We start from the raw sequence: 23,693 nt of genomic DNA on the forward strand, positions 1-23,693 counted from the left end.
GCATGTAGGAGTTTGTGTGTTTCTGATGGAGTGGGCGGATGTGGCTCAACGAATGTGAGGAGAAATGTGTGTGTTTATGACACAGTACTGTGTCTGTGTGTGTTGTTCTAGATAAATTGCCATGATATGCGTGTGTGTGTGTGTCTGTGAGAGAGAGCGCCTGCCTGTGGACTGGAGCTTGTGAGTGCTTGCAGGGGGAAGATAAGTATGTACTCATGCTGTATTTGCTGACCCTTTCACTAGGACCCGATCCTTGAGAGGGTGAAGCCTGCAAGAGGTCCTAAAGCAGGAGGCACCCTCATTACAATCTCTGGTCATTTTCTGGACACTGGCAGTAAGGATGATGTCCAGGTTACCATCGGCGGGGTGGACTGCACTGTGTAAGCATTTCTATTCTCAGTAATTGTCATTCACGCCAAAGACCAATTCTGTTTCAATTCAGCCTCTTCAGTTGATAAAGCTACTTGTTATTCAGAAATTGTATTCTATGCAAATTCTACAGTATGCACACTTTGAAGCCCATAAATTGATTTTTTTTTTTTTTTTTTTTTTTTTTTTTAACATTCCTGAAGCAAAAATGGAATTGACCTTAACTTCGATGTCATAAGCAGGAAGGATTTTTTTCTCTTACAATTTGCCGTTACTGTTATGACCGCAAGTGTTCTGTCAAAACCAGTCCACGGTGACATTTTAGGCACAGGTAACAGAAAAATAACGAGCAAGAGGAAGCAGCAAAGCCGGGAATTAACAAGCTGTCAGGCTGCTGCCATGTCGACTTCCTCTGCACGGTAACCTTGTGCGACCCCCCCCTCTCCTTCAGCCTGTGCTGAGCTACGTCCTTGTCTTGACAGGGAGCACTTTGGAACAGAGATCACCTGCAGGACAGGAGAATACCGAGCAGATAAGGTGCCCTCCGACCTTCTCACCGTCACAATGAAGTATGGAAAGAGTACCACAAAAACCATCCCAATTGCCTTCCAGTTCTTGGAAAACCCCACTTTGCTGGATCACCGCCCCAAAGGAAGCTTTGTCTGGTCAGTATTTTTGCAGCCTTCATTTTACTCAGAACTATTATGTAGCACTGGATGAAATTTCAGGGAAAATTGTGTATTATTCCGCCTGTTTTTTTTTTTTTTATCCATTCTGACTGTTAATCATGAAGATTTTTTTTACTTATCACTTCTGTTGAAGAGATGTGTGCAGTTTGCTGAGGGGATTTCCAGGAAACTACTTTCTTTCATTTTGACTTGAAGACAAGTTTTTGAAATGTTAGTTTGAAGTTTTTTGCCACGATAGCAGCGGACTGAAATATCTACCCATTGGATTGCTGTGAAATTTTGCACAAGAATTCACAGTCTCCAAAAGATAAAACCCACTGATTTACTAAGCCCATGACTTCCTCTAGCGCCACCACGAGTCATTAGTATGATGTCTCAACAACTCTTGGATAGATTGTCATAAATCACTCGGTGCTCCTACAGCTGGTGTAGCAGCACCAAGCGCATTGCAAGTGATAGTTTCAGACCATCATTGTCACATCCAACACTGTCCATGCATATGGACTCATGACAATTAGGTTCAAGTGGTGAATATTATCCACATTATCTGATAAACATCAGCATGTTAAAATAGTGACATAACTCAAAGCAATGTTGCCCTCATTAACATTGTTCCTGCCAGAGTCCACGTTTCCCAAATCTCTGTGTTGAAAATGTCATTCTGATGACTATCGTAATGTACAAAAATAAGAGAATAACAGACTGACTTCCCCTTTGAGTACCTCTCACTGGGCTTTCGTGTTTGAAGTAGAGGAACACGCAAAAAAAGAAGGAGCTACGAAGTTGAAATTGATGGCAAGGTCAAATAGAGCAGCAGCGTATGTCGAAAGAGACCTGCCTTGTTCTCTCGCCAGCTAATTCTATCTGTCTGAAACCTTGGTGAAGGTTGTTAATGTCAAGAACCTTTTTGTTTTTTAAAAGTGTGATTTGTCCTCCAAGAGTTGCTGAGCACGCCTGTGCGCGTTTGTGTGTGTGTGTGTGTGTGTGTGTGTGTGTGTGTGTGTGTGTGTGTGTGTGTGTGTGTGTGTGTGTGTGTGTGTGCGCGTGCAGAATAATTTCCACACTCACTTCTGATTGGCTAAAATTGGCTGAACAATTACTAGTATTTGTACTAGTTGTAACAAACTCCGTGATAATAGCTAAAAATGGATGCATTTGATGGTTACCTTGCTTTTTGTGCACAATAGAAAGCTCTATGACGAATGTGACGGTACACGGACTGCAACAACAGACTAATTTGTTTTCATCTCCAGTGAAAATTACCTCAAGTGCAATTTAAGAACTGTGTTCCTGTAACTCTCCCGTCTGTTCTCATCTTTGTGTGACGAGGAATACATATGCCTAATATACTGTATGTGATTTTGGTGTGTATACATATGTTTGTGTGTGTGTGTGTGTGTGTGTGTGTGTGTGTGTGTGTGTGTTTGGGTTTTAGTGGAGGAAGGAACATTGTGGTGACTGGCTCCGGTTTTGACCTAATCCAGACGGCTGTCATGAGGGTCCGGGGAGACAACATATCAGCTTTCGAGGTTCCTATTCATTTTATTTATCAGCATCTTCCTCTCTGTCAAAACATTGATCTGCCTCTAACAGCCATCGTTTGGCTCAGTCTTTCTTCTGTCACTTTCCTACCGTTCCTTGTCTCCATCTGTTTCTCCTCTCACGGTAGGAGCACTGTTCGATTTCCCCACATCTCCCGAGCCCACGACTACCACTGTGATTCATTCAAACTCTGCGAAGCCTTGAAGCTGTTTCAGCGACCACACGCACACATATCCCTACTTCCTCTTTGCGTCCACTGATCAGTGAAATTCCATGAACCACTAATACTTCATCTCCCTTCTTATAGCATAAATCCGTAAAACCTGTAGGATTGCAGATAGCAGCACCATTGTTTCACCCTGACCAAAATCTAACTATGTTCCTCGTCCAGCTTAATCAGGTGGGATTGCCTCTGGCAAGGAGCTTGAAGGAGTTGCCCACAAGCATGCTGGCGCCTGCCCTCGAGTGTACTGAGCAGTGTTAAGCAGTAGTAATTTTGTTCATTTCATTTAAAGGCCTAAATTTAATACCAGCATTAAGGTTGCAGAAGATTATGTGTCTGTGCCACTCTTCACTACTTTAGTCCCAGCCAAGTCCCTGGGCCCTGCTACCCAGGGACGGCAAAGATTTGAAAATACTTGTGGCAGCCACAAACTAGCAGCGGATATAAAGTGTTATCTCAAAGGCCTTGGCTGGTCAGCTTCATAAGCTTGTCTTGGTTTAAGTCCATCCACTGAACTAGACTCAAATATTTGGACTCATTATGGCTGCTGGCATGTGGCAAAAACATGTTGTAGGTCAGGTTAGCGGCTCAAAGAAGTGATTTTCTTTTCTTTTTTTTCTTCTTCTTTTTCAGCTATAAAGACCCTTCAGTACTTGTTTGTAATTTCTAGTTAAGACTTCTGGAGTCAATGTGCCAGCTGTTTGTAGTATGAACGTAGGTGTTTGCTTAGAGATTTATACAATGCTAAAATGGAATTAGTTGCACCATAATATGACCAAACTGCTCCTGAATGACAATAGTTGTTACTAAATGTTTACACGTGTAACTGTTGCATAGCTAACAAAACTAGCTTGTTGATTTATGACTCATTTTAGGGTATTAGATGTAACATGGACTATGGTCAACATATCTTAACCTTTTAAATTATGGTACACAAAAATCACATGCAGCGAATCTTCATGGCTTTAAAGATGTTTCTCAGTGACTAATTTATATTTTTCTAAAGTCTTCAGACATTCATGGTTCCCAGAGGATGAATCCTTATGACTTATCCTATAAAAACACTGCGAGGTTCAGAGTTGTGGTCTTTCCAACCAGCACCATCCTCTTGTCCAAATTCAAAATTGTCCAACACTCACTAAACTAATAAAAAAATATCATTAACCTCTGCTTTACTGTTTATTTCTAATAGGAAAATTGCATACTAACATGCTAAATTAAGATGGTGGTCATGGTGGCTGTCAGCCCAGCTAACACCCCATGACTAGGTCGACTGGCTTGGCTGTTCCTCAAGTTTTGATGGTGTATCTTATGATTGTATGATTCTTTTATATTTTCATTATTAGTTGGAGACCAGTACTCATGGGACTAAAAAAAAAAAGTGAAGGACTTCACTCACAAACTGAAAAGTGAATGTAGTGTCTTGTACGTGAGCCATGTTGACAGGGCACATCAGTGTTATTACTTAAATCCCACTCATTCCACTTGTTAAAATAATTTACTGTAGAAGTCACAGTACAACTGCTTCAAGCTGACGTTAGTGTTATGATATGGCTGATGTGACATCACATCAACCTACATGGCAAGCACAGGCAGTTTTTATTCCTAAAATATTTAAATGATTAACAACACATTTTTAAGTCATTGTAATGTGATGTCTATATGTAGTAGCTGTTGTCTGTAATAGCATAAAATTAAGTGACAACTTTTGGGACTTGAGCCAGTTGGAGTGTATTTGTTGGCTCCTCCAACAAAGCTCTTGCATACCACCAGGTTGAGAATCACTGAACTACAGTATTCCTACACAAAATTATTTTGTGGTCAGGAAAGAAAGTTCAGACATAGAGCTACTTTAGGTTCATTGTTTAGATGAGTATAATTGGATAAATTTACTATCAAGCTAATTCTAACATCAAACCAGCCCACAGAATTTGTAGTAGGTGAAGCATTACTCGATGCAGCCTGTGCTTTTTTTTTTTTTTTTTTAGCTACGACCTGTTGAAAAACTTCAACTGTGTAGGACTGCTGGGTTTAGCTGTCACACACACATTGTCAGCCCTTTATCCAAACAATCACAGAGTGACTCGGTGTGAGTTGTGATTCATCAGTGGCTGCTATTCTGCAGTGGCAGATTGGGATTTTAATAGAATGATTGAAAACAGACACATAATTTTACCTTCCCCTTTTCATCAAATCAGGCATTTCCCCCACCACACAACAAAAACATTAATTCTATGCCTCTTTCAAAAAGAATAAAACCCTCAACGCCCACTGTGAGCATTTTTATCTCTAATCCTGCCTTTTATTTTCTATGAATGCTGGTGTTATATTTGCCTTCATGTCTTGTCTTGCTTATTTGCATGTTAAATGGCACTATATAGTTTTTGTATTTTTGTATTTACATTTTTTTATGACATTTTACTGTCCCTCTGATAATACTCAGGAGGCCCATGAGAAGAACGACACGGTCATCCAGTTTCACTCTCCGACAGTAAACAGCTTCCTGAACCAGCCCTTTAAAGCGTACCTCCAGCTGGACAACTGGGAGAAGGAGCTAAAGCCCTTCGACTATCACCCTGACCCCAACTTTAACGAGCTGACCAAGAAGGTCATCACTGAGACCAGCATCATCATTGTCACTGTGAGTGCAGACCACACAGGTTGCTCTAATGCTGCAGTTATAGGATACAGCACAGTGTTTCTGAGAAGTCAGCCTCTTCTGTGTGTAAGAATTAAGACGAATGGTGTTATGATCTCATCTGAGAATAAAAATTTCGAAGGCCCTGAATTGCAGTTACTGCACACATTTTAAGTCATTAGCTGCTTACATAATGGTTAAGTATAATTGCATATACAAAAATAATGCAAATTGCAGTGCATTTATCTTTTTAGCTCAGTGGTGAAAAGTATAAAATGTACAATAGCAGTTGCAATTTGTAAACATTTATTTGTTTTTTTAAGCATATGAACAGATAAAAGATAAAAGTCGAAGAATAGGACAGCAGGAAAAGACACATATCTCTGGCACACAAGATGATGCCTTTTGGTTAATTACCTTTTTACAAAACTATTCAAATACACTTATCTGTAAAAACAAAACATCTTCTGGGCAGAGGCCCCAACTAAGCGCAGCTTTGGTTTTAGTTGTCTTAAGCCAAAATGGTTGGGAACCCTGCTCTAAAGTTTTTATGCAAACACACGTTATTATTTTAGTGTTGCTGAGTAGATTAAGTGTCTTAATGATAATTTAGCTGGTTTGAAAAGAGGTTTGGCTTGTTATGTTTCCCCAAAATTTTAAATGAGTAAATTAAATCCAAAAACATACACACAATAACTACTGAGTAGCCTGAGATAAAAAATAATAATAATAATAATTAAAAAAAAAAAAACCTTGTGTGAAAAATAACTGAAATGAGGAATTTTCTGTCTTTATTAAATTCAGCTGTAGAGTTTCTTCCAACTTCTTTGTTAGTTTTAGGGTCCATAGTAATGCTGTTAATGTTTCTGTGGGTAAACACACTCAAGTTAATTATTTGTTATGTAAATTAGTGGGGGAAGGCATCTGCAAAAGGTCTTTTCAATGTCTCGGATGCTGGTTTACTTAAGCTGATTCACCTTTCTCATATTCCAGCCTGCATTAGAGTAATTGAAAGCATAACTGTAGATACAGAAGTATGCTGTAAAGTCTCAAAATATATACGGCTATGCCAGGACTGTAGGATTGACTGGAGCGGTGCCCAAAGTGTCTCAAGTTTAGAAATGTACATACGACGACTATAATCTTAATCTTTTTAATTACTTGTGGCCCCTACTGGAACTGTGAAGAGCTGTTATACACTTTCCAACCATCACTAATGAAAATGCTTTTAATAATGTTTTCAGTGCTCATCATCTGATGCGTCTAATTGATGATAATTAATTTCTCTCCCATGTTGTTCAATCACGATTCTCTGAGCATTACGGTCGTTCTTCCCCTGCAGGGTCGGGGATTCTCCAAAGCAATGTCGGCTAAAGAGGCTCAAGCGTTTGTGGGCGATGTTCAGTGTCTCGTCAACACACTTCAGGATGACAAGCTGTTCCTGGACCCACCTTCCACCCCTCCCCGCACTCGCTCCAGACGGCACCGGCGAGACACCCGCCCCGAGCTGGTGGATCTAATGGTCAGACCAACAAAGACACACAGATGGTACACACTGGTAGAGGACAATATAGTAACATCATAATTAATTATGATAAAATAAATTACAAAAATATCATAAGGTATGATATAATTAGATAGTTATTACTTATGCATTAATATACAAGCAGTATTTTACTGTTCTAGCTTTAGTCTGAGCTAATTTGTAACTATTTTATAAAGATCAGCAACTTATTTTTATTATGGATAAATCAGCTAATTATTTTTTGTATTGTTTGGATCATAATGCATAAGTATATACAGAGATAAAGTGACACCGTCACATTCATAATTGTGTACAAACAATATTTCAACCCTGAAATTATTATTTTTTTTTAAATTGAATCCTTACATTTGTGAAGCTCCAGCAATGAAAAATGGTTTAAATGGTTATCAAAGTACCATTTCAGCTGTATTTGTATTAACTGTTGGGTAAATTGGTCTGTCACAGAGATTCATATTCATGTAAATAGTAAAGTAACTAGTAACTAAATGTATGAGAGGAATGTAGTGGAGTAAAAAAAGTATTTACCTCTAAATATCCAGTAAAATACAAGTAGAAGTAGCATGAAAAGAAAATGATCAAAGTAGAAGTACCTCAAATGTGTACTTAAGCTCCACCACTGCAGAGCCATACAAGGACTTGCAAATGAGCGCATTGATGCATTATAAATCTTTACTTTTACCTCTCCAGGCATGTCCTCTCTACATCATGAGACCCTGTTTTTTTTAACCGGTTGAACAGTTTTCATGTAGCTACAGGCCCTTATAATTGCATTTAATTATAGCCGAGCTACAGTTGTGATGAATACTGTAACTGCTCCTTTGGGTAATTTCTATAAGTGAGCTATTGTTTCATTTCTGCTGCATGAAGAAGCAGCACCGTTGGACCATCAATACATAGAAGATACCTACTTATAAAAAGCTGGATTATAAAGTGTCAGACTCGGTACACTGATGCATTTGTTCAGTTATGTGCAAGTTTTGACCAACTTGAACATAAGCCCAGCACATGAAAAATAGTAAAAGGTCCTGCAGCTACTTAAGTTGAACTGTGGGCAATTATTCAGATTCAGATTCCGCCCCCATTTCCTCTCCTACAGTGTCCAATCTTTACCACTGACACCTACCTAAATTAATCTCTGGCTAAAATGTGCAGAGATTGTGCGGATAATAAGATCTCCCCGCCGTGTTTATTCACAGATCAAGTTTGGGAAAGGAGAGTGGGTGGTCGGCTCGGTGCAGTACGAGAAGAAGAATGATTTGTCGCTCTACATCATCATCCCTGCTGTCATTGTGCCCATGCTGCTCATCATCACTATCTCCATCTACTGCTACAGGTGAATTAACATATTTCAGGTTCATGGACGATAATAAATAAATAATCTAGCTCCTCCTGATTGCGTTGTGTAGAGAGGAGAAGCTGCTTAAACCTGTTTGATCTAAAATTGTATCTTTTAAAACACCTCTAATAATATATTATTTCTTCTCAATGATAAGTTTATGCTATTTTTATTAAGTTGTATAAGTGTAATATTGTATGGATAGTTTATATATATTATATTTAACTTTGCTTTTATTAAAAAACAATTTGCTACAGTGTCTCTCCTGGAGGTTTTCCTTAAATGGTTATTTGGTTGTCACTATATCATATGTTGTTACCAGGAATGCACTACTCAAACTTTTCAGCTGAATATTCATAAAACACCTAGATCCGACTCAGCACACCCACAGGGCAGAAGTAACACAGCGCTAATAGGATATTTTTGTCTGAGCAAACACTTTATATGTTATGAGCCACTTGGGAAAATGATGCTCCCTCACCCTTGAGCATTCCGTTTTTGAACAAAAATCGCACCTTTGAAATGAATTTAATAAGTTAAATAGTTTCTTTTTCACCCTGTTTTCATGAACCCTGTGTTGTGTTTGTGGTGTCTGTTCAGGAGAAAGAGTCAACAAGCAGAGAGGGAGTACGAGAAGGTGAAACACCAGCTGGAGAATCTGGAGGAGAGCGTGCGAGACCGCTGCAAGAAGGAATTCACAGGTACCATCAGGGCAGCTGTGCAAAGGCTCAATTATGCCGCTAATGCTCCTCAAAGGATCCATGTTTCTAATAAGCCATAAAGTAATGAAGTGCTTCATAGCTCTGATTATATACATATTTTCTGATGTATTTTACTGCAGTGAATTCAACATTTTCTCCTGCTTGACGTCATGTTGTCAGCATAATAAGGGGCAAAACAGACAAAACAATCTGCTGCAATTATTTTCCTGGCAACGTCTCTTGCAACATCATGATTGAGACAGATGAGCTGGACACAAATGACAAGTCGCTTATTGAAAAGAAACAAGATAGTATTTTGTTGTTTCTGTCTTGCAGACTTGATGATCGAGATGGAGGACCATACCAACGACCTGAGTGAGGGACGAATCCCCTTCCTGGACTACAAGACCTACACAGACCGCGTCTTCTTCCTGCCTTCTAAGGACGGTGCCAATGATGTGATGATCACAGGGAAGCTCGACATCCCCGAGGCTCGAAGGGCCACAGTGACTCAGGCACTCAACCAGTTCTCCAACCTCCTGAACTCCAAGACATTCCTCATTAATGTAATTATACTACACACGTGTCATTAAATGTTCAGCTGTGGTCTTAGACTGATATTATCTGCATACACAGAGTTTACAACAGTGTTGTAGAAGTGTGCAACATTAACGCTTCACAAACTGACTGCTGCGGGATAATTCTACAGCAGATTTTCTGAATTTTCCTTTTTAGCCAGGTGGCATCAGGACTCTTTCAGTGTCACATTTTGGTCCAGATTGAAATTTCACAGCGACTATTAAATGGATTGTCTCAGACGTTTATATGTTTCATTCTCTGACTTTTCCTCTAATATCACCATCATTTCAGTGAAATATTGACAACTGTTGGATGGATTACCGTAAACTTTGGTGGATATTACTTTGCCCCATAGGAGACTTTTAAAAAATGTTGGTACATCCATCTCGTCAAGCTTTACGATTTTGCTAATTTGGACCCGTCTGCCTTCAAGTGCGACAACAGCGAGAAGCAACTGTTTGTTCGAAAACTGGCAGACAGATGGTAAACCCAATCACCTGCTATGTACAGTATTTCTGAAAGTGCCGTCCCTTTTCCAGCAGTTTTGGACAACTTCTCACATAGTTCTGTGTCGCAAATCATCTGATGGATCATGTTGGTTTATGACCCAACATTTGCAAAATCGTTGACATTTCCATCAGCTTCAGCTGTACTTTGTGTTTTGTGATAATTAGCATATGTAACATCAGCGTTAGCATGTTGGATGACATTAACATTTAGCTCAAACATTGCTGTGCCAGTGCAGCTTCACACCTAGTATGGCTGAACATGAGTCTGAATTTATATATACATATATATACACCTGTTTTAATATTTTATATTGAATGCAGTATACTATAAATATACTTGATGTTGAAGGCTAACAATATATTTCTGCTTTTATTCATATATTTTGTATTTTTAATAAACCCATCTCAGCTTATTGAATTTGCAGTGCAGTGTAAAACCTGTTGTCTCTGAACATAAGCAGTGAAGTCTCCCTGATTTAGAGCTGTTCAGAAATCAAACATGCATTTGTGGAGTTGTTTCTGAGTGAACTAAACTGGCCTTGTGCATTGGAATGAAAGGAGTGTATCACTGAATGCAGCAATATGTCTCTTTTGTGTGTTTTGGGATGACAGTAGCGTTTATGGCACAGAGGTATGAGCTGGCTGTAGCTATCTGCACAGGCAATCCTCATAAAATGCAGCAGGATAAATTCATTGTTTTGTTTTCTGACAATAGATGGCAATAAAATAGTAAGATCAAGCCAGCATTACTCTTAGCTGCTTAGGTAGTAAACCTTTATGTGTGTAATACTGTATTTGTATTTGTGAATAATCCCCAAATGTGGATTTATCCCCCACGACACTGAAGGTGCTCGCTCCCCGAGATCTTTGTAAGCTTTCAAAATAGGCCTCATTCATAGTCAACAAACTGTCAGGATCTATTTCAAATTCAGGGTGCCGTCCTTTGAATTGAGGACTCTGTCATTTTTTTTAGTTTGCGGAGTACAGCATTAGAAGTGAGAAGCAGAAGACATGGCAGAGCGAGATGTGTGAAGATTCTTATTAATCCAATATTGCTGGAACAGAAACAGCCTTTGAGGTGTTAACTGCATGTGTGGGGTGATTCCTCTCCTACTAATTGGTATCATTTTCAAGCCAGAATATTTTACAGGGCAGAACTAAATTTACCTTGATAATTGTAATTTTCACTTGTATTAGTCTTTTTATAATTTAAAAGCACATTCCGTTGGCTTTGCTTCTGTGTGTGTGCATGTGTATGTGATTCATCATGATGATTAATTTTGCTCGTCATTTGCCCGTTTCTGTGTGCGTGTGCGTGCGTGCGTGTGTGTGTGTGTGCGGCTCTGTGTTTGCAGTTTATCCGTACCCTGGAGCGCAGTCATGACTTCAATGCCAGGGCCAAGGTGTACTTTGCCTCCCTGCTGACAGTGGCTCTGCATGGGAAGCTGGAGTACTACACCGACATTATGCGAACGCTGCTGCTGGAGCTGATGGAGGAATACGTTCACAGCAAGAACCCGAAACTGATGCTGCGCAGGTGAGTGTGGATCGACTCAGTGCTGCCGCTCAGCAGATACTGGTTCAGTAATGATGGGAAAATGTCAGTACTACGTATGTGTGACTTGGTCAGACCTTTCGTTTGGTGCCACCAGCAGGTAATTTCTCACTTATCAAGTAAAATATTTCAACATTTACAGGATTAATTAATATAACATTTCATACGGATATTGATGGTTTACAAAGGTTGGATCCTCATGATGTTGGTGATCACCTCACTTCTTTTGTGCCACATTAGGGTGACATATTTTCTCTCAACTTAAACAACTCGACAAATAATGGATGGGTTGCCATGAAATATAATACAAACGTTCATGCCTCTTTGATGAATAGTAGTGGCACTGGCAATCCTCATGAGGTCACAATTTTAATGGTGAACATTATACATTTACATTATATGTTTAGAGCACCACTGCCTTGGTACAGAACCACTGTATTGGCTGTACCCTCTGAGATTGTGAAATGTCCCGCGTCTGCAGCTCTATAATCAGACTCGTCCCATATCTAAACTCTGGCACTGATATTATCAACCAGTTGAGGCAGACTGGGATTCAGTTCAAGATGCAGCGGACTGTTTCATTCTGTTGCCATGTTTTCTGCTGAATTTTGCACTGACTACTGTAGTCCACTCTAAAGATCCAGACAGCTGCTCAATCTATTCTAGTCCTCCTCCTCCTGGTCCTCCTTCTGTTTTGTTTTTTTTCCTTCTTGGAATCCAACCGCGATGATTCTCCTTGTATTCTTTCTCTTCACCATCTCCATCATCATCATCTCATCCTGTAGCTCCTTACCAATAGGGTGTAGGTCTAAAATGTTACTACTTGCTTTCTGCGAGTTCCTTTCACGTGATCCTGCAGCAGGGTGATTTGTCAATGGAGATTTCTACTAAAAAACAATCTGCACCATCTGAACTGTAGATCAGCTTTGGGTTGCACTTGAGCCAACATCTAACCTTTTATTAAATTACTTTTACAAGTGAAGAGGAGATAATTGTTACATCGGAAAAACGGTGATAACTCATTTAAAGTCATATTATGATTGGCTGAAATCGTAACCAATCACTGTTGAATTAACTGGTATTATTGGCAAGTTGCCAAATATTATGGATAGTGTTCTCCAATTTTACCAAATGTTAATTGCTCACTGTTTTCTCCTTTGGCTAAATTTCATCATGTCTTTGTAGAGTCTGTAAATATTAAACTGAGTAATTTGATTGAAGCAAATGGCCTTCAGAGAAGAAATGCCAATTTTAGTGTTCTTTTGTTCTGCACCCTTTTTTCACTGTAATGATCATGTCAAGGTCACCCCTCAGCAGGACCCACTTGACTAAGAGTACAGTTGCTCATCACTGCTGAGAAGGAGTTATATGATCTGAACTATCTACTGTGCCGAGGCACGCTGTGACTGGCTGTTATGCAAGTACACATCTTAATTATCCCCCAGTGGAGAAGCTCATTATGCTGATTAGGCCATTGTGCCAACACAGGGCGCTTATATACAAGAACTCTAATTAGGCATGGTATGAGCTAACAATGGGCACCACCAGTGGTTATCTGACATTATGATGGACTATCAGTCAAGTGACCACTAACATTACTTTTGCATTAAAATATCTTGACACTGACAGGCTGCGCAGAAATTTCTCTTCCTAATATTTTATAAAATGCGGCCCTAAAAAAGCGGTGTCTCAACATTTTCAAACTGATATAGTATCAAAGGCTCTGAAAGGCTCTGTAATAAAAGTTACCTCTCATTCTTCTTTTAACTTTTAACTCTGTCTTTGTTTAGCTGGTAAATTGCATAAATTAGTTTTGCAGCCACTAAATCACAGCACACAGACATAATGACTACATTAAACGTATTTCAAAATATGTCAAAACATCTGCTAAAGCCCCACACTTCGAGCGAACATAAAACAATCAGTAATAGCATTAAATCCATTGGACAAGTGGTGATATTTTTTTTTATATTTGCATGCAGAATTTAAGAGGCATGATATGACCATAATTAAATGTCTAATTTCCAAATCACTATAAGTATTGATATACAAACATTATCAACTTTTATTTTGACAATAATGATTAAACCTGCTCCTGCAATGTGTTTTTCAGGTCAGAGACCGTGGTGGAAAGGATGCTGTGTAACTGGATGTCTATCTGCCTTTACCAGTTTTTGAAGGTAACATGAATTTTGGGTCACTGGAATATATTAAAACTATTATGAAAACTAGAGTCACTGTTTTGTAATGTTTAATAGAACAAACTCTAGTCTGAGGCAGTCTTTACATATACACTATTTCAAAATGTCAGTCAGCAGTGATGCACTTAATTATTAATACAGAAAATGTGTATAATGACATGCTTCAGAATAAACGATGGGCTTTATTTATAGGTTTCACCATTTTTTTTCATTAGAGCTTGTATTCACAATGTAAATGTATTTGTCTTCTAAGCTGCTAATCACAACAATTAGCTTCTTGACAATGGCTGAGACAACTTTTAAATGGTTTTGTGTGCGTGCGTGTGTGTGTGTGTATTCGGTGTGTTTATTAGGACTCTGCAGGCGAGCCCTTGTACAAACTGTTCCGAGCCATCAAGCACCAGATCGAGAAAGGCCCCGTGGATGCCAGAGTGAAGAAAGCCAAGTACACCCTCAATGACACTGGCCTGTTGGGCGACGACGTGGAGTACTCTGTCTTGGTGAGATGGGCAGACGCACGCACACACACACACACACACACACACACACACACACACATGCACGTGCACACACGCACACAAATTTAGTGACTATCAGAAAAACTACGCACACTGCTTTGAGATTGCATGCTGTCTTGTGTCTGGTGAGCAACACAAACACGCACACATACACACAGTTGCTATGGCAACCCCCATCACCAAAAAAAAACCAACAACCCTTAGGCGACTGCCCGCTTTTGTGACATTAATTTTCAGTGTCAATGTTCTGGTAACACTGGTAATACATTCCAGTATAGAAGTGAAGTGTGTGGCGCAGGTGAAAGTACTACAAGTCGCTACAAATACAGAGCACAAGCCACCTTCACAACCTCCCCCTCGACCTTGCAACCTGCACCTGCTCTGTCTCCATTTGGGCAGCTTTCAGGAGTCGGGACAAGCCTGTGAGTCTCGTTTTGGTATCGTGTTTCAATAATGGAAGCTAATGTGAACACAGCTGTTTTCTGTTAAAGTCAGCACAAATAAAAAGACCCATGGGTAATGGCGTTGTCGAGGACAATTATCAAATTAGCCTGAATTACATGTCTCGTGCTGAGATGGATCTCCTTCTGTGATTGAATTACATGGGGAGAAAAAAGGCACCGAGCTAGATTTCACAGGCAGATGCAGTGGCTCCTCTTGGCTTTAATTCACAGTGTGCTCCTTCGATTCACTTGAAATGCAGACGGGCTTATGAGGTTACTATTGTGATGGGATGGCCTGCCCTCCATTTGAATCTGTTGACTGGTCAGTTATGTCTGACAGAGCTGATGGAGAGTGGGAGGTAAGGTGGGTCAGAGTTTGCGCCCGTTGAGCCTTGGTCATTAGCTGGCCATGGTGACAAGAGACCTGTCAGGTGTCACCGCAGTGTGTGTGTGTGTGTGTGTGTGTGTGTGTGCTTACAGAAGCTCAGTTGCCATGACGACAACATCCCAATAGAGCTTGGTATGTGGCGTGTGGGTGGCTGGGTGCTCTGGCCATGTCTGAATATTTCTACACATTTGTGAGCATAGGTGCATGTGTGTCGCATACGCTATCACCTCGTGTCCTAAACGTGCGTCTGTGTGTGTGTTTGCCAGACCCTCCAAGTGCTGGTTCAAGGCGAGGGTCCAGACGTCACGCCCGTTAAGGTGCTCAACTGTGACACTATCTCGCAGGTGAAAGAGAAGATCATCGAGCAAGTATATAGGAACCTGCCGTACTCCCTGCGGCCCAAGGTCGACAGTGTCACTCTGGGTGAGTAAATGAGGGCCATCCGAGAAGAAGATGAGTCGAAGCAGAAACATCAAAGGAAGATGAATAATATAACTGTTACAGGGAGTGCTGAGGATGTCAACAGGGAGCTTATTTCAGTCCTGAGTTAAATCAATTTATTATTAAATCAAGAAAGTAATTGATTATTTAATTTTAGCTTCATTCAGTACATTTAACATTTTAACATACATTTGTTTCCATTCATTGAATATAAAGCTTTATTGAGGATGAGAAGTTAATCATTGCCAGCAACATAAAGAAATCCTTCATCCCTAAACAAAGTTTTGCTCACTGCTGTAGTCAGAAACCTCAGGGACTGACTTGAAAGGCTAAAGCTCCAAAGACATTTTCCAACATCAAAGCCATTTTTTTTATTCCCACGCATGATGTAGATCTCATTCCTTTATACATTTTAGATAAGCAGAGATCCATCCTCTTTCATGGTGAATCATAGAGATAACCCTGTTATATTTGGTGGTACTTGTTAATGAATCATACAGTATGACACAGATGGCGTGGAGCTCCAGAACATGTTGAGGTGGAAATCACAGAATTTAGAGTTAAATTTCAATTATTCAGAAAATACTGACGCATCACTTGTTCACCCAACATTAACTCAAGTGTGTCATTAAGTCCAAGGAGAGCCAGGCTGATAGCAGGATGGATAGATGGATTTGTTTAAGAGAACATTATTACAGAAGACCCTTAAAGTAACAGTGACCCAGGGTAAAATAATATTTGAAAAACAATGCTCAAGTATGTTGACACTTTGACTTTCTGTTCCGGCCCTCACCACAGAGTGGCGTCCCGGCTCAACAGGGCAGATTTTGTCAGATCTGGACTTGACTTCCCAGAAAGAAGGCAGATGGAAACGCATCAACACTCTTGCGCACTACAATGTGAGTATTGACCGACTTTAATGTCATTCAAAAAAATGAAATTCAAAAGAGCAGGACTTAAAGCAGAAGAGAGGAAGATACACGTGTGTGGTGTGAATGGGGTGGAATATTTTCACGCCATCTCAGTCAGAGGCTGAGCTGTACATCACAGTGGTGTGTGGGTAATCTGTGTCTGCTGCAGATTGTCAGACTCGAATATATTAACACACATCTTATGAGTTTTTGTTGTTTCTCTTTGATTCACCACCGCCACGTGTCGGTGAGTAAGAGCATTTTTCCTGCCTTGCATGGTGGTAACAGCGTAACAAACAACAAAACACTACGGCAGTGTCTCTTAACAATATATCATCCTATATTAGTTAATAAACAGTGACCTCAAAAATTCCCACAATAAAAAAAATCATGTTCATGATAAGGACACTACTTTCCACTTACACTCCCACACGTGTAAGTGAAGATAAAAAATGACGACAAATTAATCTAAAGTTAAACATTCAGACGACTAATAAGGTATAACTATTAAACTGTTCTTATTTTTTTAAATCTCTTTGGTACTGAAAAAAGTTGATGGTATCCTGTTTATGAGGATGTCAGTGTACGGCATGTATTCAAGCACACTGTTTGAAATTGATAAGATGGTCCTTCAAAGCCTTTTAAATGCCACTTTGCTTATAAGTTCATCAAGCAAAATGGAGTTTCCTTTATTTTTGGTTGTAGGTTACCTGTTAATAGGTTATGTAAAAGTTAAAGGAAATGAACAGTTTTGTGCTTTAAGTGCCTCTTACAGCGTTAAGTATAATGTGTGTGTGTGTGTGTGTGAGCACATGCATCCTTTGTAATGTGGACAAGCACAAAAAATGTTATACAAACGTAAATCTTTTTGTGTCCACTAATAAAATATATTAGGAAAGCACAATGAAATGATATCTCTTCAATGTCTGCCTCCATCAGCTTTGCAATAAAATGTTGAGTTTCTCCCCAGACACTTTCACCCGCCTGGTTCTGGTTTGCTCTTGTGAGCTCTCAATGGCAACAGAACGCCACTAAATCTTCCAGGCACTGTATTGATCTAAGGAAAGAAAGGTCACTCACAAATATCCGTCACTTGTCCTGCTTTTTGACCACTTAAATCCCCCTCTTTCAAAGGCGCTCGTCTTCCTTTCATCCTACCTGCTGATGTCTCGCAGTTGTTCTTAGACAACAGCCTTGTGGCCATAGATTCATTGGCTGTGTCAGAGTAGTGCTAATCACGGTATTTGTGGGGTCAATAATGGGTTGACGCCAAAGAAAATGGCCTGTAAATACCCCAATAAAGACTCACTGCTCATGTCCACTCAGTCGCATTGATTAGGAATTAGTTCTGGGGCACTAAAAGAGACTGCTGACCGCAGTCACAGTACCTATTAAATTCAAAGGTGTGTGAAGTGAGTGTGCGTCATTGTTTGTGCCGTCTGTCTAACAATTGACTTGTACTTTCCAGGTGCGAGATAACGCCACATTAGTTCTGTCCAAAGTGTTCCACACTCAACAGAACTATGACCAGAACCAAGAAAACCACGAAGAGCGTACGTGTCTCTCTGAATACGCACACATACTTGGACACACATAGACACGCACTTGTTGAACCCAAACGTGCACAGATCAGACGTGTACTTGAGAATGTAATGCCTGTCTTTGTTTTGTTTCCCCAGGGCTTTTTCTCAATATCCCAGCTCTCATTTTACATGCTAATACGTTGTTTTATGTGAAGCACACTTTCAGATTATGCTGAAATAGTGTGCACTTTTATCTTTAGCTGTTTTACGTAGGGTTCAGAATAGCTGATTGTTAAGTATTTCCTCTCTCTGCATTCAAAATTCAGTTGACAAACACCCTCCCATTTTTCCTCATCTGAATATGTTCTGCAAGAGAGTGCATGAATAAATAAGAAGTGGAATTATTAGAGGAAAGTTTCAAGCGTTGTTTTTCCCCAATAGGAAATGCTCTGTTGGAAGACGACAAAGTGTTTCACTTGGTGAGGCCAGCAGATGAACTGGATGAGATCAAATCTAAACGAGGAAGCATAAAGGACAAGTCGATGACCAAAGCCATTACAGAGATCTATTTAACACGACTCCTGTCTGTCAAGGTACAGTACAAAGACCGAATCATTTATACAATCAGACATTTTCTTAAGTAGTTATGTGATGTGCTGATTAAACATCAATATTTGCTTTAATAACGAGGTTTTCAGTGAAAAACTTTTTTGCTAGCGTCTACCTTTGGAAAGGAAAGAAACACTCAAATTGCTCGTAAATATCTCTGTCTCAGGGTTTTGATATTTCTGGCTTTGCTCTTTGTCCCTGTCGCATATTATTTGTGGCTCTTTTCAGGGAACATTGCAGCAGTTTGTGGATGATTTCTTCCGCAGCGTGCTGTGCTCTGGGGCAGTGGTCCCACCAGCTGTCAAATATTTCTTTGACTTCCTGGATGAGCAAGCGCTGAAACACAACAATGTGGACGAGGAGACCATCCATATCTGGAAGACTAATAGGTAAAAACACGAGACAACTCTATAAAGAACAAAAGTTCATTGTGCAGAAAAAAGGCCCCTATGACTGATACATGATCTTGGATAACACGGTTTTAGATTGCATGTGTGTATCAGTATATAAGTAGTATTAATAAGTAGTATTACACTGTTGTAGTTGTTTGAAGAGGACCTTGTTTTTAAAAACTGCAAATACAATTACTTTAGCCCAGTGGTTCTTAAACTGGAGGTCAAGCCCCCTACAAGGGCTATCCCGATAAATCTTATTATTATTATTATTATAATTATAATTATTGGCAACTTTTATGGCTAAAATCTTTATTGGTTAAAGATTTGCTTATTTGAAAATGACAGCAGCAAAAAATTTACACTTTCGACCCATTAAATTCCATTTTCAATTTTGTTTCATGTCCATTTTTTCCTCTTTTCTTCCAGTTGGACTTGTTGTAGTCAAGATGTATGCCAACTTTTCTATTAAGATTTCTTCAACAGTCATTAGCCTTGGTCCTTCGTTGGAGGGTGCTGCACCATAATAGCTTTTCAGAGTATTTCAACCACATATCTATAGCTATATACTGAATGTTGCTTCCATTTGCACCGATAAAGTACTGTATGACTCATCAGGACCTTTTATCTGAGTGTTTAAAAAAAAAAATTAAAAAATTAAAAAAAAAAAAAAATGATAAGCATAAAGATAAAATTGTCCACACACTCTCCAACATATTTCACATCTTTTCAGCCTCTGTGAAATAAAGAAAGTAATCTGATTTTTTTTTCCCAGGAGATTTCCCTCCATTTCCATACATCGTGTGGATGTACGGTGTATCTTCAACATGTTTTGTCAACAATGGAACACTTTGAGTCTCAAAATGTATTTAAAATGAATGATCTGATCAATTTAATGTTGATCCAGATGATTCAATTCGTCTCAATGTGCTGTTTTTTTTGTTTTTGTTTTTTTTTCTGGAGCAAAAGAATAATATTTTCCTTCTGAAATGTAGATGTCTGAAGTAGTATAAAGTGGAACGACTGAAGTACACAGTAGTGAAGTACCAAGTATACTTCATATTCATACTTGACTACAGTACTTACTTTTCACAACTAACACATACAAACATTCATGTCTGAGTCGGACCAACATCACAAATCCTGCCTCCTGAGATACAGTAACTCTCCAAGAAACATAACTTACTTATCCCAGAAAGGGCTGAATACAAATGGACAATTTCAGCTTACTTCGTTTGCATTTGCAATCCCCCTGCTCCCATGTGGCATTTAAGTGCATAAATTAATGTCATGTCGGCTAAGGCTCAAGCATACAAGACGACGTGTTGCATGTAGATGCCAGTGATTGACGCAAGGCTGGCAAGAGAGCACCCACACAAGGACAGGAGATGAGCGATTTAATTACTTACTACTCTCCACACTACGTTCTGCATCCACCCGTTCTGTTTATCAAATCAACTGAGGGCCATGTATTAAATATGAATGTGTGTATGAGGCATAACAACAAACAAACATGGTAATTATGTCCCAAGCTAATTTAATTGTGATTATTGCAACATTGCTATTTTTATGCTTCTATTGTATTCTCACCGCAGCCTTCCCCGGAGATATTTCCAAACCAGTATGAATTTTACACGGTGCGTGTTTCCTGTCTCAGATGGCGGGATATTTGCACCAAACAGGGTGGAGAGTTTTTTGGAAACTACTGTATTTTGGGCGTCGTTTTTTGAATTTACAAGCCGATGCGAAGCTGGAGAGCAGCGCAGGGAGCTTGTGGTTTCCTGTTCAGAGGGGAAATTAGCGAGAGCACCCGAGCATTACATTACGTAGTCTGTGCTTTAGGTTGTTAGGTTGCACAGGAACTTCAAAGGTCAAAGTTTTGCCGTTTCTTTAGCATTTCTAATCACTGTTTGTCAGAGTGGACAAGCATCATTGCCCGTTGCTTTGCGCAGATGCCTTTTCTTATTAAAGAAAAAAATTAATCTGAGGGCATTTCTTTTTCGTTTTTCATTTTCTTTGAACAGCAGTGATTCACACAGAGGTCAGCATCACATGACATAGTAATAAAAACTGACAGTCAAGGGTATTGTTCTGAATAAACTGACACCTACAAGAAAGGCTTTTTTTTTTTTCAATTCCTGTTATTATCTTGTACTACTCTCAATTGCACCTCAGGCAAGTGCTCTCACATGAAATGCCTCCCTAACTTGAATTAATTCACAGATGTAATGTGGTTGATGAGATTCCACCACACTCTGAGGCAGTAATAATGATAACAACTGTGATGATAGATTGATTTCTTTCCCCTCTTCCCCCGTGCAGCCTGCCTCTGCGGTTCTGGGTGAACATCCTCAAGAATCCCCACTTCACCTTTGATGTCCACGTGTCTGAAGTGGTGGACGCCTCGCTCTCCGTCATCGCCCAGACCTTCATGGATGCCTGCACCAAGAGCGAGCACAAACTCAGCCGGGTGAGTGGACGTCAATGAACGGGGGGGGTTTAAAGAGCAAGAGGGAAGATGGGAGGAAAGATGGAGAAGATGAGAATGAAGTGAGAGGAGGAATATCATATGTCGGTCAATCTGAAGTGCCATTATTGTCTCTGTTGTGTGTCCATTTTTCATCTCTAGGACTCTCCAAGTAACAAACTACTCTATGCAAAGGAGATCTCCACCTATAAGAAGATGGTGGATGAGTGAGTACTGTCAGCACTTTACAGTTTCCCTTTCCATGTGTTTTTTTTACCATTTGAGTTTAAAATGTCTTCAGACTGTGAGAAATTTTTCACTAACAATTACACAATGGAGTAATTACCACCTCTTGTCTCTTCTGTGCATGTCTGTGTGTGTGTAGTTACTATAAGGGCATCAGGCAGATGGTGCCCATCAGCGACCAGGACATGAACACTCATTTGGCAGAAGTGTCACGGGTGAGAAACACAGCTGTCATTCTCTGCTTGCCATTTATTTTACCGTGCTATTAAAGTTACAATCCTTTTCAGATTTCATGACAACCGTGGTTACCATGGTAGCAGCGAGTGCAGTTTAATAGAGTAAATTCAAGCTTCAGATTGTGTATTCAGTTTTTCTCAACATTTGTAATCCTTAGCTTCTGCCCACCATGAGCAGTGAACACTTGTAAGCTTATTGATTTCATGCTGCGATGAACCTTGGGATTCATAGTTGACTTCCACCCTTGAAGTGTTTACAGCCACAGGCTTGTACCCCTAAGATTTTATATTGGAAGAAGATATTTTCCAAAGTGGTTGTTTCGATATTTTGTTCTGACAAGCTAATTTGGAGAGTTAGTGAAGATACAATCCACAGAACATTTTTTTTATTTTTTTTGCTGAGGAGGAACTTACGTTATTTGACTGCAGATAGTGAAGAATACTGTTAACAAGCAGAGAAAATGTCGTGGATTTGTATTTACTGAAACAGTTTTCACCTTGCAACTCGTCATTAGAGCAACCACTAGTTGAGCTAATCTGTCAAAAAGACAACAGGAGGTGGTGTATCCGTTTGTAGTGCAGCCAAATAGGCTCACTTTGTTTTAATCAACACGTAAGCAACTGTCCTCTTTGCATGATAGACTCCAAAAACAGGGTTTGATGTCGGAAGGATCATAACTTTAATGCATGGGGGTGATTAATGATAGCATGTGTCTTTGCAAATGTTAGTTTGTTTTCCTATGCAGTACTCAAAGATACTTTTTAAACCTGGGGACAAAAAGTAGTTCACTCACCTATGTGCAGTTTTATGCTGTAGTGACGTTTCCTCTTCAACCTTAAAATTGTAATTTATGTTCTCCAGGCTCACACAGACAAACTGAACACACAAGTGGCTCTCCATCAGCTCTACCAGTATGCCAGCAAATACTATGATGGGGTAAGAGGCCCTTCTCCTTCCTATCGCACCCAAAGGAGGCTATTCCACTATATGCACTACTGCCCACTATATTATTGTGTTTCCTTTTTTTTTTTTTTTTTTTCCTCTCTTCACTCTTGATATGCCAGAAGAGTGATTGTATGAAATTTTAATTGAAAGCATTTCTGTGGGATGTGAATTGGAAAATTGCTCGGGGAATTGATTTTTAAGCGTCCATTGTGCATTGCCACTTGAGGTCACAAAAAGGGGATAAACAAAACCTAATGAACAAGTTGGATAAACAAATGGGGCTGTCAGTCTCCCCTAAGTGGGGCTCATAAACAATAACAGCTCATATGACGTGACTGTGGATGTCAAATAACACTATCCTCTCCTCCCACTCTCCACCCCTTTTCTTCCCCTTTGTCCCGTGCTTGTTCTCCGTCCATCCCCCGTCTCCTTGTTTCTGTGCTTTTCCGACACGGCCCTTCTGCTGTCCTTCGCACCGTTCTCCCCGTCTCCTCTTCACTTCTATTATTTCCGTCTTCTCTGCCATTCTCCTCCATCTCTCTCCTTCTCACCTTCCATCCCTCTTTCAGATCATCGCATCCCTCGACGAGGACCCAGCTTCCCAGAGTAAACAGCTAACCCTGCGGCTCCAGCAGATAGCAGCCGCCCTGGAGAACAAAGTGACTGATCTCTAACCCACTGAGTG

At 39.9% G+C, this 23,693-nt stretch overlaps 1 protein-coding gene across 3 annotated transcripts in view; it reads left to right on the top strand.

The window, feature by feature from the left end:
- The window catches only part of plxnb2b (plexin b2b), a 111,594-nt gene extending 87,901 nt beyond the window's left edge, over positions 1-23,693 (top strand). For all 3 annotated transcript variants that reach the window (XM_069163587.1, XM_069163586.1, XM_069163588.1), the window contains 21 exons: positions 244-380; positions 852-1,034; positions 2,494-2,587; positions 5,267-5,464; positions 6,804-6,983; positions 8,204-8,340; positions 8,944-9,044; positions 9,381-9,610; positions 11,488-11,669; positions 13,801-13,867; positions 14,242-14,388; positions 15,504-15,660; positions 16,477-16,577; positions 18,058-18,142; positions 18,554-18,705; positions 18,950-19,110; positions 21,436-21,583; positions 21,743-21,807; positions 21,966-22,041; positions 22,925-22,999; positions 23,578-23,693. In XM_069163587.1, the coding sequence (XP_069019688.1) occupies positions 244-380; positions 852-1,034; positions 2,494-2,587; positions 5,267-5,464; positions 6,804-6,983; positions 8,204-8,340; positions 8,944-9,044; positions 9,381-9,610; positions 11,488-11,669; positions 13,801-13,867; positions 14,242-14,388; positions 15,504-15,660; positions 16,477-16,577; positions 18,058-18,142; positions 18,554-18,705; positions 18,950-19,110; positions 21,436-21,583; positions 21,743-21,807; positions 21,966-22,041; positions 22,925-22,999; positions 23,578-23,682 (2,781 nt within the window). In that variant the 3' untranslated portion in view covers positions 23,683-23,693. The remainder of the gene's footprint in view (positions 1-243; positions 381-851; positions 1,035-2,493; positions 2,588-5,266; positions 5,465-6,803; positions 6,984-8,203; positions 8,341-8,943; positions 9,045-9,380; positions 9,611-11,487; positions 11,670-13,800; positions 13,868-14,241; positions 14,389-15,503; positions 15,661-16,476; positions 16,578-18,057; positions 18,143-18,553; positions 18,706-18,949; positions 19,111-21,435; positions 21,584-21,742; positions 21,808-21,965; positions 22,042-22,924; positions 23,000-23,577) is intronic.

The sequence above is a fragment of the Embiotoca jacksoni genome, unplaced genomic scaffold (genome assembly GCF_022577435.1).
Source record: "Embiotoca jacksoni isolate LCO1_2020_lvr unplaced genomic scaffold, fEmbJac1.0.p SCAF_3, whole genome shotgun sequence".
In the NCBI taxonomy this organism is placed as follows: domain Eukaryota; kingdom Metazoa; phylum Chordata; class Actinopteri; family Embiotocidae; genus Embiotoca; species Embiotoca jacksoni.